Here is an 18,112-nt window from a genome sequence, read left to right on the forward strand (position 1 = left end):
TATGTCGATTTTTGATGAATTTTCGACATCAAGCTGTCGAAAATTCATCAAAAATCGACATATACAGGTCGAAAATTGTGAACGAAGAACCAACTCACGAATCTCAAATCAATGCTCAAATCGACTGAAATTAGATGCACCCATTACTAATTAACGATCATTTCTACCTAAAACAATCAAATCCTAATTACCCATATCAAACAATCAAATCCTAAGTAAATATTAAAGAAAAAAAATTCGAAAAAAATTATTACTTGGATGAATGAAACCGGAACGAAGAAGCGGCGGCGGGTTGATAACAATGGACGAAGAAGCGGCGGCGGCGTCGGCGGCGGCGGCGGCGAGGGTTGGAGAGGGTTGGAGGTTTTTTTTTTACAACAAAGGGATTTTTTTCTTTTTTTTTTATTTGGTTTTTGATTAGGTAATTTCTAATAAAATTTGATATAATTGATTTTTTGTATAAAAGGGTGTTTTTGTAATTTTCTTTTTATTTTGGTATTAAAGTAAGAAAAAACTGATAAATATGTACTCAATTTTGGTTTTAAATTTGGTAGTATTCAAGTAAGCAAAAGTTAGTATTTGAAATAGTTGACCCCTTTTGTATGTCTTTGTGTGTGCGTGTTTGTGTGTGTGTGTGTGTGAGAGAGAGAGAGAGAGAGAGAGAGAATGTGGACGGCATATTTCCGCTCACCTTCGTCTTCGTCTTCTTCCCACATCGGGTTGACTGCGTGCGTCCGTCCACCACAAGAAATTTTGTGTTGCATTCACACTGACTCATTAATTTCCATAAACTAGGGATGGCCCATGGTAAAGACAATCAAAATTATATGGGTACTAAATTACAACCACATTTTTTATTCGGTAATTATGACCTCCTCCTTAACTATAAATCTTAGTACGCGTTCACTCTTGTGGTTTCAAGTTTAGTGAAATCTTCTAGATTATATGGAATATTCTAGATTTTGTACCTGTTTTATCCCATTCGATCTCCACATCTTGAAGCAAAATGATTATAAGATGTGTTTTTTGGTTTGTATATATCAGATTGTGATGCATCAGAAACTATATTTTTGCACAAAACGAGTACAATCTAAACAACATTCCATAGAGTCTAGATGATTACGTTGAATTTGACACCATAAGGGTGGAGGTGTAAGAAGATTCATAGTTGAGGAGTAAATGTAATTATCCAAACAAGAGGATTTTTTCGTAATTTTACCATACCTCAGGGGTGGTTGTAATTTACCCTAATTATATTGATTTTCCAAAATAACAATAATGATTAAAATGTCAATATTTACCGCTAAAACTATAGTTAAATAAAATGACTAATATTATACCCAAGTTAACATTAACTAACAAAGGTGCTCAGTTAACTCTATTGTTGGACGTATATTAAAAGATTGTATAATAAAAGTTAATAAATAACCTCAATAGTATAGATAATTAAAGATTTTAAGAGTTTTTTGTTCCAAAAACCTAGCTTTCTTTTTCTTTTTAAATTCAAGTCATGTTATAAATTGAAAAGATAGAGGATGTGTATGATTTGAACCATAGACCCCTATTCTACTAATGAATATAGTAGATTTTAAGTTCGAATTTTGGATACAAAGCATAAAAGTCGTAGATTTATTCTTTGGCTTTCGGTGCAATTTGAACCAAATACAACTAAAATTCAAGTTATAAAGTAATAACCAATATACATACTATATACTATCAAAGAAAATTATAATTGCTACGATTTTCGGAATTCAAGAGTAGCGGCAACAACCAATTTATATATTCCATGTTTCATCTTTCAAAAATATAGAAATAGGAATTCTCCCTTCCTTCCACAATAATTGTCACTTTGTAAAAATATTTTTATTCATATTATCTTTTATTTTATATTTTCAACAGTGTATTAAATACTCTTTTTTAAACCATGAGTATTAATTATTTCTTATAATATTATTAAACAATGAAATATTATTTTAATATTTAAGAAAAAAAAAAGACAAATTCTTGCACAGGCCTCCATCCCTTGGCCTCATTATAATATTATAATTTAAACCATGAGTATTAATTATTTCTTATAATATTATTAAACAATGAAATATCTTATATATAAAAGAAAGAAACGTTGGGTAACCATAAAAAACTCTAATAGTATTTCTGTAATTATTTATTTTAAATATTTTTTCTCTACTAATTTCTAACTATAATTTTTAACATTAATATCCTATTTTTCATCAATATATCTCAAATCTTAATAGATAAAGCTAGAAATTCAATTTGTAAAATCTTAGTAAATTTATTTGGATTATAAATCTTAATATATAAGATTTAAAAAAATTAATGTCATATAAAATATGAATAATACTACATTTTTTTAATTTTACTATATTAATGTACTATATTTTCTTATTATGTATTAAATCGATTTTTTTTCACTATTTAAATAGTATCCCGTGCATCGCACGGGGAAAAAATGCTAGTTATTTTAATATTTAAGAAAAAAAAAGACAAATTCTTGCATCATTGGAGTTGAAATTCCCACAATGCGGCTGCCAGGATTCGATTAGGACCTTGCACCAACTTACCACCTCCGAAATCAGTTGAGCTACACCCATGCGGGCAAAAAAAAAATTAAAATTATGCCAAGACGATTGTTAAGGAATAATTAATGATGTGGGCCCACCAGGGTTAATTCGGCCCAACTGCAACGGGAATGAATATCCAAATTGCTTATTGTCGCAACTCCAAAACGCGATTTTAACTTGGATTGAATCAACTGAGCAAAAACATCTCTCCGCCATTTCTTCCCCAATTGAAGAAAAAATCTCGGCAGAGAGAAATGTTAAGAGCTTCATCGCTTCATCGTTTCCCCTTCGTTCTCCCTTCGCCGTCGCCGTCGCCGTCGCCAATCTTAGCTCTTCTCCCTGCACTCGCTGTCCATGAAAACTTCCCCTCGTTGCCGCGAAAACCTCAGTCATCGTCGCCCCCTTTTCACCTGAGATCTTCCCACTTTTCGCCCATTTATCCCCACAGCTATCATATTTTTAGCTCCAAATCCAATTGGCTTCCGCCCATGGCCGGTGGTCAATTTTCCATCACCAAAGCTGCAGGTTTGTCGAATTCACTCTAATACTTTTCGTATTCTGAAATTGACCTTTTAGGTTATGTCTTTTTTACTTTTGATTTAGGCCTTTTGTTTGCTGATTAATTGGTTGTGTTCAATTTTTCTGTGTTAAACCCTACAAAAACCGTGTTTTCGCAAGTTATGAATCCCTGACATTCGGTTACTTTCTTTTTCTGATGCATGCTAAAGGGATATGTAAGATGTCAGTATCTGCTTCATTTCTATTGTAATTTTACAATGTGGGGTTTGCTTTTAGTTAGACGCAGCTCAAATTATGTATTCTTTTCAGCTTCATTCAGCTCCGGTAGCGGCTCTGAAAGTGGTAGAGAAATATTGGTGCAGCATTTGCTTGTCAAAGAAGACGACCAGAAGCTTTTGCTTGAGCTACTGAAAAGAACTGCTGAAGGTTAGTTTCTTTAAATAGTTCGATGGGGTGGTACTGTAGAATCTATTGAACTTTGATACAGGATGCATTTTGGATGATGTCATTGTTTGCCGTTTATGTGGATACTAGTATTTAAAATGAACAAATTTTTCATTATTTTTCCCCCTTGACTGTTTTGGTGACAGAATTACTTGTTACATTCAGGAGAGGATTTGAGTGACTTGGCTGTGGAATACTCAATCTGCCCGTCGAAACAAGAAGGCGGTATGCTTGGTTGGGTGACAAAGGGGCAAATGGTATGCTCTTGATGCTCGTCTCTATTTTGAATTAGTCAGTATAGAACAGTGACAAAATTATTCTTATTAATCAATGATAAATTAATCGATCATTTTCCGTGGTCTTGTTGGAATATGGAATCAAATTAGAATTTTAAGAAATCAAAACATGAGTTGCAATTTTTGTTGAGAAATTGTTATATGCAGTTTTTACATATTTACATTTGCACTTCTTTAAAAATTGTTTTTGTGAAAGTTGTATATTTGTAATGAAATGTGTAAGGTACCGGAATTTGAAGAGGCTGCATTTAAGGCTCCACTGAATAAAATTGTAAGGTGCAAGACTAAATTTGGGTGGCATTTGTTGCAAGTTATCTCCGAAAGGTAAGATTTGAGATATTCATTAAACCAAAGCATGTCTTTGCAAGAAGTAGATTTGTCTGTACTTGATTTATTCCCTTATATAGAGAGGCGTCAGTTCTTCAATACATTCATCCTACTGAGCTTCATGAGAAAATGCAAGATCCATCTTTCTTCGAAGAGGCCCAGCTCATCGATGTTAGAGAACCCGATGAAGTGTAAGTGGAGAAGAGTGATTTTTCATTTTTCTTCGCTATCTAAAATCTTTCATTACAATTGACGGAAATATCAAATATATCATCACTACTTTTTTTTTTGTCTATCTACAACAGGGCCATAGCCTCGTTGCCAGGTTTCAAAGTTCTTCCACTTCGCCAGTTTGGAAACTGGGGACCGGAAATTGAAACTAAGTTTGACTCACAGAAGGATACATACGTTCTGGTATGTTCCGCCCATAATTTTGGTTTAAATCTCTTTTGCTTTTCTCTTATCATCCAGCTGAAAAATATATTGTCTTTAATGCAGTGTCATCATGGTATGCGATCGTTGCAAGTTGCCCAATGGTTGCAAACACAGGTGCGACTTTGCATTTAATTACCCAAAGATAAAAAAATTAAAAATAAAATTAAAAAAAATCAGAAGATCCGTTGTATCTGAACATTATTTTTCCTAGCAAACGATCTAGAAGTTTATCAAATGAGAAACAATAAGATGTCAAAAAAAAAAAACATATATTGTTTAAGATTAACAATATATTGTCGTTAGTAGAGTCTCGAATATTCATTCATTGACTGCTTCGAATATGAAAAAAATTCTATATTTTCTCACAGACAAGTTTCGAGCATTTCTATTTGAACTGGTATAAATCTGTAGCTCATACGAAATGTTAAAATGATTGCTGGGTTCTTTGTTTGTTGGTTGATCTTGATTCTTGATGTTAATTTATACAGCCAAAGTAAATAACTTTTCCTATACATTTGACATAGCAGCCTTAATGTGTTTTTATCATCTCTCTCATTTGTAAGTTGATGGATGTTGAGTTTTGGATTGTCAGGGTTTCAAGAAAGTGTTCAATATATCTGGAGGAATTCACGAATACGCCGTGAAAGTGGATCCTTCGATCCCTACTTACTGAGTTTCTTCCGACTTGTTTGAGGTTACTATTCTTGTTACCGTTTTTGTTGTACTCGACCGATGATTTGTCGGATTATTTTTGTAGAACTATAGGCGTCAAGGTGTACTCTGTTCCGAGTATTTTGATTTTTATGTATGATTTTCGAAGCATTGGTCAGTGAGTGTATACGGAAAATTTATGATATATTTCTTCCAATAAATGTTGAAAAAGTTGGTTAAATTTTACAGGAAATTGTATTTTTGACCCCATAAACACATAATTATGATATGAAGATAAATTATACTACGAAATAAAAATAAAAATGTTATATATGCATTAACACTTAACAGTAGGTTTTACAACTCATGCCACGTAGGATTTGAACAGAAAAGATGGAATACCATAGTTCTGTATCCGTAAATTCCTCACCACCTTTTGTAGTCTGAAAGTCAAAGTAACTTTTTTTATTATTATTTTTTTTGTAATTATTTTTTTAATTGTTTTAATTTTTAATTTTTTTTTTAAATTTTAATTGTAGCCAAAAAAAGACAAGAGAGACACAAAACTGAAAGTATTTGTTTGGATTATAGGTGCTATAATCTCTGTCATCCCATAATTACGCCTCTCTCTCTCCTCAAACTTCTCCATGCACGCATTCTTCTCTCTCTCTCTAAAACAACCACACCCCCAAAACAAATCTTTCTCGATCAAACCTTCTTCCTCCTCTGGGCGCCGGCCAGCCAACCTGCACCGCCGTCTCCCTTCTTCTCTCTCTCTATCTCTCTCTCTCTCCCCTCCTCCACCCTAGTCGTCCCACACCGACATTCCTTCCAATAATGGGTAGCTGCTGCTCCCGGGGCACAACCGAAGACGCTCCGGCGGACCCAACCGCCACCGCCACTTCCACCGACGGCGCCGACGGAGCAGCAACAACGGCAAACCCCTCCACCACCCCACCAAGAACGCCGCCGCAGTCCTCCCCGAAGCCGTCGTCGAAGTCGACCCCCGTGGGCCCGGTCCTTGGCCGCCCCATGGAGGACGTACGCTCCACGTACACGATGGGAAAAGAGCTGGGCCGCGGGCAGTTCGGCGTGACCCACCTCTGCACACACAAGCAATCGGGGGAGCAGTTCGCGTGCAAGACAATCGCGAAGAGGAAGCTGGCGAACAAGGAGGATATCGAGGACGTGCGGCGGGAAGTGCAGATAATGCACCACCTGACGGGGCAGCCGAACATCGTGGAGCTGAAGGGCGCGTACGAGGACAAGCACTCCGTACACCTCGTCATGGAGCTTTGCGCCGGCGGGGAGCTCTTCGACCGCATTATTGCCAAGGGGCACTACACCGAACGCGCCGCCGCGTCGCTGCTGAGGACGATCGTACAGATCGTGCACACGTGTCACTCGATGGGGGTCATCCACCGCGATCTCAAGCCGGAGAACTTCTTGCTCCTCAACAAGGACGAGAACTCCCCTCTCCAGGCCACCGATTTCGGCCTCTCCGTTTTCTTCAAAGAAGGTCTCTCTCAACTACCTTAACCACCATGCTTTTTTTGCTTTTTCAATTTATTAATTTTCAAGGATCAAGAACTACAAAAATACCCCTCATATTTAAGTTCTTACAACTATACCCTCAACTATGAATTTTTTTACACGTCCACTCTTGCGGTGTCGAATTTAGTTGGAATCTTCTAGGTTATATGAAATATTCTTCAGTTTTTACCCGTTTTACCCTCATTCGAGCTCCGCATTTTCAAGTAAGACGGTCATAATTAAGATGTGTCTTTTGGCTTGTAAATATCAGATTGTGGTGCATCATAAACTGCCTTTTTGCACAAAACGAGTACAAATTAGAGAACATTCCACGGAATCTAAAAGATTCTGTTGAATTTGACACCATAAGGGTGGAAGTGTAAAAAGATTCATAGTTGACGGGTAGTTGTAATTACCCAAACACGAGGGATTTTTTTCGTAATTTAACCTTACCTCCTATTTTTAATGATTAAATCTTTTTTCTTAATTAGTAAAAAATTGTGATGACACGTGGCAGGGGAAGTATTCAAAGACATAGTGGGGAGTGCATATTACATAGCACCAGAGGTGTTGAAGAGAAGATATGGTCCTGAAGTTGATATTTGGAGTGTTGGAGTTATGCTCTACATTCTTCTTTCCGGTGTTCCTCCTTTCTGGGCCGAATCCGAAAACGGAATCTTCAACGCGATCCTACGCGGACACGTCGATTTTAGTTCCGATCCGTGGCCTTCAATTTCCAACGGAGCCAAGGATCTCGTGAGGAAGATGTTGAATTCGGATCCTAAGCAAAGACTCTCGGCTTTTCAAGTTCTAAGTATGATTCTTGTGTTGCATTGTGTTTTTTAAAAAAATATTTACGTATATTCGAATCAGTTTCGATATATATATGGTCTCGATAATTAATTTTGATTTTTTTATTTTTTAAAGATCATCCGTGGATAAAGGAGGATGGAGAAGCGCCCGATACTCCACTTGACAATGCAGTTCTGAATAGGCTCAAGCAATTCAGAGCTATGAATCAATTCAAGAAAGTTGCACTCAGGGTAAACTCATATATATTTTTCTTCCTTAAAACGAAAAAAAAAATGAAAAATTAAAGATTTTGTGCGACGAATGAGTAGGTAATAGCCGGTTGCTTATCGGAGGAAGAAATAATGGGATTGAAAGAAATGTTTAAAGGAATGGATACAGATAACAGCGGAACGATAACTCTAGAAGAGCTAAAGCAAGGTTTGGCCAAACAAGGTACAAAGCTGTCCGAATACGAAGTCAAGCAGTTGATGGAAGCTGTAAGTACTCTCATTATATATTGTCCGATTTTCCGCTAACAAAAAAAAGGAAAATTGGAAATACTTAATAATATGCTTCGATTACCTATTGATAAAAAAATCAGGCGGATGCCGATGGGAATGGAACAATAGACTACGAAGAGTTCATTACAGCGACGATGCATATGAACAGAATGGATAGAGAAGAGCATCTTTACACAGCATTCCAGTACTTTGATAAAGATAATAGCGGGTATTTTTCTAAACCAGTATTAAGAAGATCGATCTTTTTTTTTTTTTTTTTCGTTTATTTGATTTTTTTCTTGTGATAATTCTGTCAGGTATATTACCATAGAAGAACTAGAGCAGGCACTCCGAGAGATGGGCATGGAGGATGGCAAGGACATAAGGGAAATCATCTCTGAAGTCGACGGTGATAATGTATGTCATAATAATCATCTCTCTCTCTCTCTCTCTCTCTCTCTCTCTCTCTCTCTCTCTCTCTGACATACAAACTATGTTTTGTGTATTGCAGGATGGAAGGATAAACTACGATGAATTTGCAGCAATGATGAAGAAAGGGAATCCAGATTCAGCGGCAAATCCAAAGAAACGAAGAGAAGGAGTGTTCGTTTCGTAGCCAAGAAGAAATTAAAATGTCCGATATCTAATTAAAAAAATTCATTGGAGGGAAAAGATATCCAATAGTGGATGCAGTTACATCTGATTGATTTTAAAGGGGTTCATTAGTTTGCTCAGATTACTGCATGCATGCATGCCTGCCTGCCTCTCAGTTCTAACTTGTAAAACACGAAAAGTAGAAAACGAAAAAGAAAAAGAAAAAAATGGCGGGAGGGCCTTCATATGTTTATGAATGTAACAATTAGTTAACATTAGATAGCTACATTTTATGTTGTTGTATATGAATCAATTTTCATAGAGAAAAAACCATTTCTTCTTTTTTTTTTTTTTCCGACATATAAATTTGATAGGGTAAACTTGTCATTTCAGAAAACACAACAAATGAATCAAATAACAAAATAACCACACAGATACACAAGTACAACTTGTATATAAACCCGAAAAATCGATATACTTGCACAAGATTCACTGCAAATATTTGCAGGACGAATATATTTTCATCAACAACACAAATGGCTGGTATTAAGTATTAAGTATTAACAACGAAATATGCACATTGCTAATCATTTTTGCGTGGGGGGGATCTTACGATTAGTCGAGCAGCTGGAGATGCCCATGGATATTCCATTGTCTGGACACGCAAATCCACAGAGGGTTTGTAATTAGAAGCAGGTACAATCACCATGTACTCAAGTCCAGTTGCGGAAGTCAGCAGATATTTAAGTAATTTCGTTTGATGGACAGTTCCCGAATAACAATGAAGCTCAATCTTTTTGAGTTTACTCAAATAAGGATTCGGTGTTTCTTGCTCTTGAATCATCACTAGAACATTTGCATCCCAACCTCTTTGCCATAACTTTAAAAAAAAAAAAAAAAAAAAAAAAAGAAAGACGAGATTACGATATGTACAAGTGATATGATAGTGGAAAATGTAAAGTAAATTACTCACACGAAATATAAGAGTCTCTAGGTTTTGAGAATGTCTTATGAAGGAGAAAGCATCAGTAAACTCCTTTGTACTATTCAAACTCATCGACAAATCAAGAACTTTCAGACAGGGGAATTGGTTCGGTGCATGTCCTGCACTCGTAAACTAGGAGACAAATATGGCAAAGTAAAGACAAGTGCATATATTAAAACCGTAATATTATATTAAAAGTAGAATACTTGATTGTGACAAGAACCACTATAGCTATACCTTCAGTAGACGTTGATACGAACTCGCCTTCGTACTCGAAAGAATCATGTGCTTTCTGCAATAACAGGGAGTGCACAGAGTAACTTGAGCAAGAACTGGACAACTTTTGAAGTGAATCGACTTGACAAAACCATGGCATGCGAAAATACGGAGACTGGGTCCCGCAACTTCAAGTGAATCCAAGTTGCTTTTGCTAGACAAAGACAGACTTTCAAGACGGGGGCACTGGGAGATAAACCGTTCAAAGGCTGCAGGCAAGAATTGGACCTCGTGAAATACTATCTTAACAAGGTTCTTGAATCCTTGGAATTGTGGTGGTGGTGTTAATGTACATTGAGAAAGACGAAGGACTGTTAATTCTCGGAATGCGAAAAAGTGAGACGTCATTCTGTATCTAACCATCCTGTATGGAGCGAGGGTGAAGTCGCGTACGTGGTGGTTTCTTGATAAATGAAGAATCAATTGATCGATAGTTGAGTGGCGCATACAAGGAGGGACCTTGAGGGAGAACTTCATTATTGTTCCTCGATGATTTAAGACAACTTGGTAAATGCATATTTGATAGTCATGATACGGGAATTTAAAACAGCCTGCGTCGTAATTGAACACGAGCTCTTGAATAGATCTCCATTTGTCCCTCCATTCTCTGGATAACGCACTAGTCCTCACTGCATCCCGCAACGGCAAGCGTCTCAGAAATTCATGCAAGATATCTTCAGGCAGATTGCTGATGACGTCTTCATTCGTGTTTTTCTCGTTCGTGTTTTTATTATTCATGTTTTCAGGATTTGCCATCTCGCAAGTTCCACGAGCATTACTTAATCCTCAAAAATCAAGAAACCTGTGGTGTAATATCGCATCACTAAAAAAGATCCAAAAAGAAATTGGAACTACACTCATAAAAGACTGAATTCAACACAAAAACAATAAAAATTGTTTTCAATTATCAAAGTTATTATGCCCACATGTAAAAGCGTAGAATAAATTGGATGGTTTTATCGCACTATCTCTTTCTATCTCTCTCTCTCTCTGTCTTTTTTTTCTTCTTTGGGGCAATTTGACAGACACATGGTGTGCTATACTAAAAATTCAGTTCTTCCGATCACCACACGATGATCACGGACTCCGGCAATAAATAAAAACCAAGAAACACAATAGCGCTACTTATCGCATTTCATCAGGCACTACTACAGAACTTAAAATCATATAAATCAAGATAAAGTTTCTTCTAAGAAGATTAAGAAAAAGTAAAACATCATAATTCCATATTAGGAGCCATGCAGAAAGCAAAAGAAAATTAGGAAATATAACAAATGCACTGAAATAGAAGGACTTACAAGTTACAAGATCCCGGCGGCGACGGCAATAATCGGTCGATATCCACCGCCGGTCGTAGATTTCCGGTGAGTGCACTTCTTCAAAGGAGAGCTGTGAGTTATGGAGTGGCGTCAACTTTCTTTCACAACGGGTTCTGGTTATTAATTAAACTGATTTATTATATATACTAATTCTTACGTGGTGTTTCTCGGTCAACGGTCAACTTTGACTTTTTAGTCATTTTACCCTAAGTTTCATATTTATTATTTTTAGGTCAATGTCATCTAAATAATATTGTTTAAATACTAGTTAGTGTTGATTGATTTCGACTCTGGATTAAAATTCGTTAAATTTATAAGATAATATGAATTCTTCTACACCTCCATTTGTTATACAAATTAATAACACCTCAAATTATGGGTAATATTCTATAATATAATATAAACTAATTCCCATTTATTCAATTGTTTATTTTTTTAATTTTTGAAATTAATATGAACTTGAATTTTGATTTTTTAAGTGACTCAATAAAAAAATTTATTTTTGTAAGAGGGGCTTCATCTTCAACTCTGTTACCTTTATCAATTTACATAATCCTCTCAATTATTTGCTCCTTAACTAAAATTTACATAATCCTCTTAATTTTTCGACTCTACTATTAGAGTAGAGGTCTAGTGTTCGAATCATGCCCCCTCCTCTATTTTCCTAATTTGTAGAATGATTTGAATTTCTCAATTTAAAAAAAAGGGTAAATTACAACCACCTCCCTGAGGTAAAAAATATTTACGAAAACAGCCCCTCATGTTTGAGAACTTACATTCATTCAACCCCTATAGTTTGTGAATATCTTACTTCCACCCCTACAGAAGGGTCTTAATGTAAGAAATCTACAAATTGCAAGGGAGTGAAATGTAATTATGGAGCAATGAGGAGATTTCTCGTAAATAGACCATGCCTCAAGGGGCGATTGTAATTTACCCAAAAAAAATGTACGTACGATACACAAAAAGTTGAAACAGTTTTATTCACATGAACGAAATTATTCACAATTCTAAATGTACATCGAAAACAATCAAAATATGTTTCTTGACAACTTTGAAGCAGTTTGAAGCATAAATGAAGCTGATCAGGCTGCTGCATGCATGGTTCTTCGTATTACCGGAGCTCTTAGGGAAGATAAATACTCGGCATCTGCTTTTTCAATCCCATCGAAAAGATAGTTAAATGGACGCATTTTTACGTATTTGCCCCTGCCTGGAACAGCTTTTAGCTCGTCGTTTTCCCACACAACTCTTCCTCCGGCAATCGTCACTTCAACTTTTCCCTGTAATAATCAAATTTAATAAATCATGTCAGAAAACGTAGAAAATAGTGAAAATGGTTTCGAAATAGTTCCAAACACTGCCTTACCTTCCCTTTTCTTCCCTCGTAAACATTTGTATCTGATCTAGAATGGTGGGATTTCGAACTGATTTCGAAGCTCGAGTTAGGGTTTAAGATTATGATATCTGCATCTGAACCAACTAATATTGCACCTTTTCTTGGATATATGTTGAAAATTCGGGCACTGAAAATAAAAATAAAAATGCATTGTATAAATGTTTATATAAATAAATTCAGGATTCTTGAAATAGAAAAGAGCTAAAGAAAGCATACCACTCGGTGCTCGTCATTCGGACAAAATCGGTTACAGATATTTGTCCAGACACCTGTAACAAGAATTGTATCTTAAAAAAAATTAACGGAAAAACGAACGCAGATATTCAAAAAAGAAAATCATATTTTTCTCCATAAAGAAATTCGTTCGTATAGTCTGAATAATAACCAACGTAACATACCACCATTGTATCCCAAACCAAATGCATTCTCTCCTCAAGACCTGTCGAAAAATCACGAGAAAAAAAAATCATCTTGTAGATTGCATTAATAAAAAAAAATTTAAAAAAATCGAGAAAATTCCGTAATAATACCATTGACACCATTCGGTATTTTCCGAAAATCATCAATTCCGAGAGATTTTTGTGTCGAATTGAAGGTGCAGTGATCAGTTCCCACTAGCTGCAATATGGTAAATATAATTTATAATTAATTCACATTATAAATTATAGATAGATAATTTATATTATAAATTTTTAATTAGATAAAAACCTGTAGAACCCCGTTCGAGAGAGCTGCTTGAAGAGCTTTACCATGTCCGGGTGCTCTAATAGGTGGACTCATCACAAATCTGAAACCGAGAAAAAAATCACAGCATTTTGTGTAAATATTACGAAGAAAAAAATGTAAAAATAAAATTATTGGACAAGAATAAAGATTCTTACTTTGCTGCTGTCTGAAAATCGGAATCCCAAAGGACAGTATCGTCCAATACTAAACCCGAAACTACAGGCTCCCCAATAACCTTCTGACCTGCATAGTCAAAAAAATTATTAATTTGAAAATTAATAATTAACGAAACTAAAAAGATTAATTTCGATTTTCAACGGACCTGATTTTCGAGCTTTAGCTACTTCTTCCATTGCATCGATGCTCATGACATGAACAACGTACAGGGGAGTGTTCACGAAACCAGCCAATCGAATCGCTCGACCAGTTGCTTCACCCTCAAGCTACATCGTATTATTCACCTCAAAATTAATGCTCAAGAAACAAAAGAAATAAATAAAAAAAATCGAGATCTAAAATGGATATGTACCTGTGGTGGCCTAGAAAGTGCGTGACCCTCGGGACCCACGATCCCGAGTTCAATCATTCGTTTTTGCCCTTCAAAAACGGCATCACCGTTCTCTGCGTGAACCATAGCCAATGCACCGAGCGATTTGCATTTCTTGAAACCCTCGAGCAAAAGATCATCGTTTATCATTAACGAGCCCTTGTAGGCCATGAAAAATTTAAAAGAATTAATCCCTATAAAAGTAATATACAGAACAAACGGTTAGTATTTTATCCGCAGATATTATTCGATATAAACGAAACTTAGACAAGGATATATGAAAAAAAAAAACCTTTGTCCTTGACCATGACTTCCATATCTTTCGAAACAGCTTCGTCCCATTTAGTGATTGCCATGTGGAAACCATAATCCATGGCAGATATTTTCGCTTTTTCGACGTAAGCTTCGAATCCAGCTGTTAAGTTTCCATTTACAGGGATAACGAAATCGATGTGCATTGTGGTCCCACCTGCTAACGCAGCTGCTTGCCCGCTGAAAAAATCGTCGATTGTTTCCGTGCCCATAAACTCCATAGCCAAGTGAGTGTGTGGATCGATTCCCCCTGTTTATTAATCGTGCGACAAATATTTAAATATATATATCGATGAGAATTTACGGATATTCGTGTTTTAAAGATTACGAAAATGCCTCCCATATTACACCTGGCATGACGTACTTCCCGGTTGCGTCGATAATCGTAACTCCATCACCAACCTGTGCATCAAAAAATACATATACGAAAACACTAAGCCTCGTCTTTTTATATATGCTACACAATAGGCCGTTTCTTTAATTTCTTCGGCTCACATTCAACCACAAGTATATAGTTACGATTTACGAGGCATCTCGTTTCTAGCTCAATCGAATACAGAAGTGTCCTAAAACAAACTGCTCGAACTACAAATGTGGACCCCACTTAAACTTCTATAAAACCAGGGCAAATTACGGCCACCCCTGAGGTATGGCCAAATTACGAGAAAAAACCCTCTTGTTTGGATAATTACAGCCACCCCTCATTTTAAATATTTTTACATAAAATTTATGTAATTCGGTTATTTATCGAACCAAATCGTATATTTAGTTCGGTAGACGGTATGAAATGTTGGCGTACCGAAAATTCGGTTCGGTTTTACCCATTTACCATCTTTAGAGGGGGTATTTTCGTTAGATAATACATAGGTGTGAGGGGTGACAGTAATTACACAAACAGGAGGGAGTCTTTTGTAATTTGACCATATCTCAGGGGTGGTCTATTAAAACTTAACAAGTTGGAATCCTCGTACCTTGATGTTGGTCTGCACAGCAAGAACGATGCCATCCTCAATGTACACATCAGCAATCTCTTGATGGTGTGAATTTACAACTGTACCCCCCTTTATCAAAATCTTTGGTGGGGAAGCAGAAGCAGCTCCACACTGCGATTCGGCAATTCCAATTCCGGCATCACAAAACTACAAAAAATAAAAAATAAGTAAAAATAATGCTTAAATAGACGAAATTGAAAACCGTGAAATATCTACCCACAATGAATTTATTACCTGCTTCGATTCAGAGAGCGTCGAGAGAAGTGAGAGAAGAACGACGATGGGAAATAAAGAACCGATTTTTATTGGGGTTGAACAAAAATTCGATTCTGGGTATCTTCGAAAATCCATTTTGCTGTGTTGGGATGTTGTATTATGGGATGAGCAAATGTGGATATCGATGATCTGAGGAATCTACCAGTTGACTTAGCTTGGCACTGTGGCCTCGTGGAGATTCTTTATTCGTCTCATCAATTTTTTTTTTTTTTCTCCTATTTTTCCATATTTTCTAATTTCTTTAGCTCGAGTTTTATTTATTTTGTGTGGTAAATTACGGCCAAACCCCTGATGTAAGGTTGAATTACGAAAAAAACCCTCTCATGTTTGGATAATAACAACCACCACTTAACTATGAATCTTCTTACACGTATACACTTACTGCGTCAAATTTGGTGGAATCTTTTAGATTATGTGGAATATTCTCCAGTTTGTACTCGTTTTATCTCATACGAGCTCTGCATTTTGAAATAAGATGATCATAAGATCGGTCTCTTGGCTTGTAAATATCAGATTGTGGTGAATTAGAAACTGCATTTTTGTACAAAACGCGTACAAACTAGAGAATATTCCGCGGAATCTAGAAGATTATGTTGAATTTGAAACTATAAGGGTACACGTGCAAGAAGATTCATAGTTGAGATGGTTGATTGTAATTATTCAAATAGGAGGGTTTTTTTTCATAATTTATTTTAGGCTGTCCCGGCCCAGTTCAATATTATTGATCTAATAATATCTTATTTAAGCCCAATTCTAATTCACAAAAAGGCTACACAATTAAGGCCCAAACTCCCAAACTATATATTATGATTTATGATCATATGATGATGAAATTACACGTGAGACTTTAAACAATTAAATAAAAAAATATATATACATATGTAGGAAGCTGATGTGGCACACAATACACACTAATGTGAGTGTATATTAATACAATGATTAAAAACAAGATCTGGTACAGCATTAAAGTGACCAGATGCAGATCGATGTGTTCCCTAATCCATGGAGATAGATTAATTAATCATTTATTTTATCTTATTTTATTTTTATTGAAAAATAAATTACAACTTTAGGAAATTAAATATATGGCTAGAATCCAATGACTTTTTATTGAATCAAGGCATGAAGTAGTGAAACGTTTGACTCACAAATATTTTATCTGTGATTCACTTATATTCTAGTATCTTAATTCTTACAAATAATTTGGCATTATTTAAAAATATAATCTTATTATTTTATTTTTGACACATCTTCTATATATGATCATGGCTTCCACCAATCACCAATGTCGACATTTTGATTACTTAAGATACACTAAAATAGAACCTTCAATTATTCTTTTCATTAGCATATTGGGAAAGAAAAAAATATTTCTTTCTAAACCATAGATCTAATACAGTTGAGATTAGCAAAATTTTATTAATTTAACGAAAAATTAAATTATCGAACTAATGATATAGTACGTTTTTACCGAATCGGGACAAGAACAAATTATTATTTAAGCAACGTTATTAATTTATCGAGGTTATACTGTATTTCGATATGTGTAATACGTGTCCTGATTACACTGTGTGGTCAGTTTACACGATTTTTTTTTTATCGAATAACATTGAACTAATCGTACTACGGATGGCGTAATTTGTTTTGTTCCCATTCTAAGGACACGTATGAAGACTTGTATGCCACCAATATTTTTGTTAGGGTAAATTACGGCTATCCTCTTGAGGTAAGTCAAATTACGAAAAACTCCTCGTATTTGGATAATTACAATTATCTCCTCAACTATGTATTTTTTTATGAAAAACCCCTCAACATGTACTTTCTTACGAAAACCCCCTGATTTAGTAGGTAAATTTTACACAGTAAGGGTGGACGTGTAATACAATACATAATTGAGGGGTGTGATTGTAATTACCCAAATATGAGGGGGCTTTTCATAATTTAACATAACCTTAGGGGTTGGCTGTAATTTACAATTGTTGTTATTATTTTCCAAGATTGAATCAAATCCAAACATTATCCATCATCATAATTCGAAAGCTCTAACAACTTTTATTGTTCAACAACTACTTATTATTTAATTAAATTAAAATTAATTAGGGACCAAGAAATAAATACTTTTAGGTACCCAATGTGGAAAGCCGAAAGTTATGGGGGGTGTTTGTGTTGTCATTGTGTTAAATGTGCTTTGTGAATCATCTTTACTTACCCCACTTTAGAAAAAAAAGAGTATAGTTGTCATAAATTTATACATGTACCAACAAACTAAAATACCTATCCAATTGCTTTAAGGGCCATTTTGCCTAATTTTATTCAAATATTTTATATATAAAATAAAAATTAAGTAAATTCTATTTTACCGATTAATTTTATGGAAGATTACTTTCACCTCAGGTAAGTCAAATTACAAAAAAAATCCATTTTGTTTGGGTAATTACAATTCATGTTCACTTTTACGGTGTCAAATTTACTTATTGAATGAGTGGTCTTTTCGTAAAAGAATATATAGCTAAAAGGTAGTTGTTATTACCCAAATCAGAGTAGTTTTCTCATAATTTGACATTACCACAATAGAGTGGCCGTGATTTTTCCTTAATCTTGATTAAA

The 18,112-nt window shown here is 35.3% G+C and overlaps 4 protein-coding genes across 5 annotated transcripts; 2 read left to right on the forward strand and 2 right to left on the reverse strand.

Moving 5' to 3' along the window:
• Positions 1-2,731: 2,731 nt before the first annotated feature.
• LOC105974667 (rhodanese-like domain-containing protein / PPIC-type PPIASE domain-containing protein) lies at positions 2,732-5,495 on the forward strand. 2 transcript variants are annotated; one of them, XM_012999824.2, is made up of 8 exons: positions 2,732-3,107; positions 3,411-3,527; positions 3,711-3,802; positions 4,065-4,165; positions 4,249-4,359; positions 4,474-4,582; positions 4,667-4,717; positions 5,196-5,495. In XM_012999824.2, exons 1-8 carry the CDS (start codon positions 2,837-2,839, stop codon positions 5,274-5,276), a joined length of 933 nt encoding a protein of 310 aa, XP_012855278.2. In that variant the 5' UTR covers positions 2,732-2,836; the 3' UTR covers positions 5,277-5,495. The 2 variants fall into 2 exon arrangements, with proteins under 2 accessions (XP_012855278.2, XP_088672574.1); XM_088816448.1 differs by having other exon boundaries at positions 2,740-3,107; positions 4,474-4,717.
• Positions 5,496-5,750: 255 nt separating this feature from the next.
• LOC105973597 (calcium-dependent protein kinase 34) lies at positions 5,751-9,019 on the forward strand. The gene is made up of 7 exons (XM_012998659.2): positions 5,751-6,773; positions 7,305-7,601; positions 7,715-7,830; positions 7,909-8,076; positions 8,181-8,308; positions 8,397-8,496; positions 8,591-9,019. Exons 1-7 carry the CDS (start codon positions 6,092-6,094, stop codon positions 8,693-8,695), a joined length of 1,596 nt encoding a protein of 531 aa, XP_012854113.1. The 5' UTR covers positions 5,751-6,091; the 3' UTR covers positions 8,696-9,019.
• Positions 9,020-9,106: 87 nt separating this feature from the next.
• On the reverse strand, positions 9,107-11,368 carry LOC105956179 (F-box/FBD/LRR-repeat protein At1g13570). The gene is made up of 4 exons (XM_012980020.2): positions 11,233-11,368; positions 9,896-10,736; positions 9,647-9,790; positions 9,107-9,553 (listed from the first exon to the last, which is right to left on the reverse strand). The coding sequence occupies exons 2-4, from the start codon at positions 10,688-10,690 to the stop codon at positions 9,257-9,259; spliced, it is 1,236 nt and encodes a 411-aa protein (XP_012835474.2). The 5' UTR covers positions 10,691-10,736; positions 11,233-11,368; the 3' UTR covers positions 9,107-9,256.
• An 841-nt stretch (positions 11,369-12,209) lies between these two features.
• On the reverse strand, positions 12,210-15,855 carry PYD2 (pyrimidine 2). The gene is made up of 13 exons (XM_012998567.2): positions 15,464-15,855; positions 15,209-15,376; positions 14,588-14,639; positions 14,218-14,487; positions 13,908-14,119; positions 13,701-13,821; positions 13,534-13,621; positions 13,361-13,439; positions 13,183-13,270; positions 13,051-13,091; positions 12,869-12,921; positions 12,623-12,779; positions 12,210-12,536 (listed from the first exon to the last, which is right to left on the reverse strand). Exons 1-13 carry the CDS (start codon positions 15,578-15,580, stop codon positions 12,339-12,341), a joined length of 1,644 nt encoding a protein of 547 aa, XP_012854021.2. The 5' UTR covers positions 15,581-15,855; the 3' UTR covers positions 12,210-12,338.
• Between the last annotated feature and the right edge of the window lie 2,257 nt (positions 15,856-18,112).

Source organism: Erythranthe guttata, chromosome 4 (genome assembly GCF_056151865.1).
Source record: "Erythranthe guttata isolate IM_541 chromosome 4, IM_541, whole genome shotgun sequence".
NCBI lineage: Eukaryota > Viridiplantae > Streptophyta > Magnoliopsida > Lamiales > Phrymaceae > Erythranthe > Erythranthe guttata.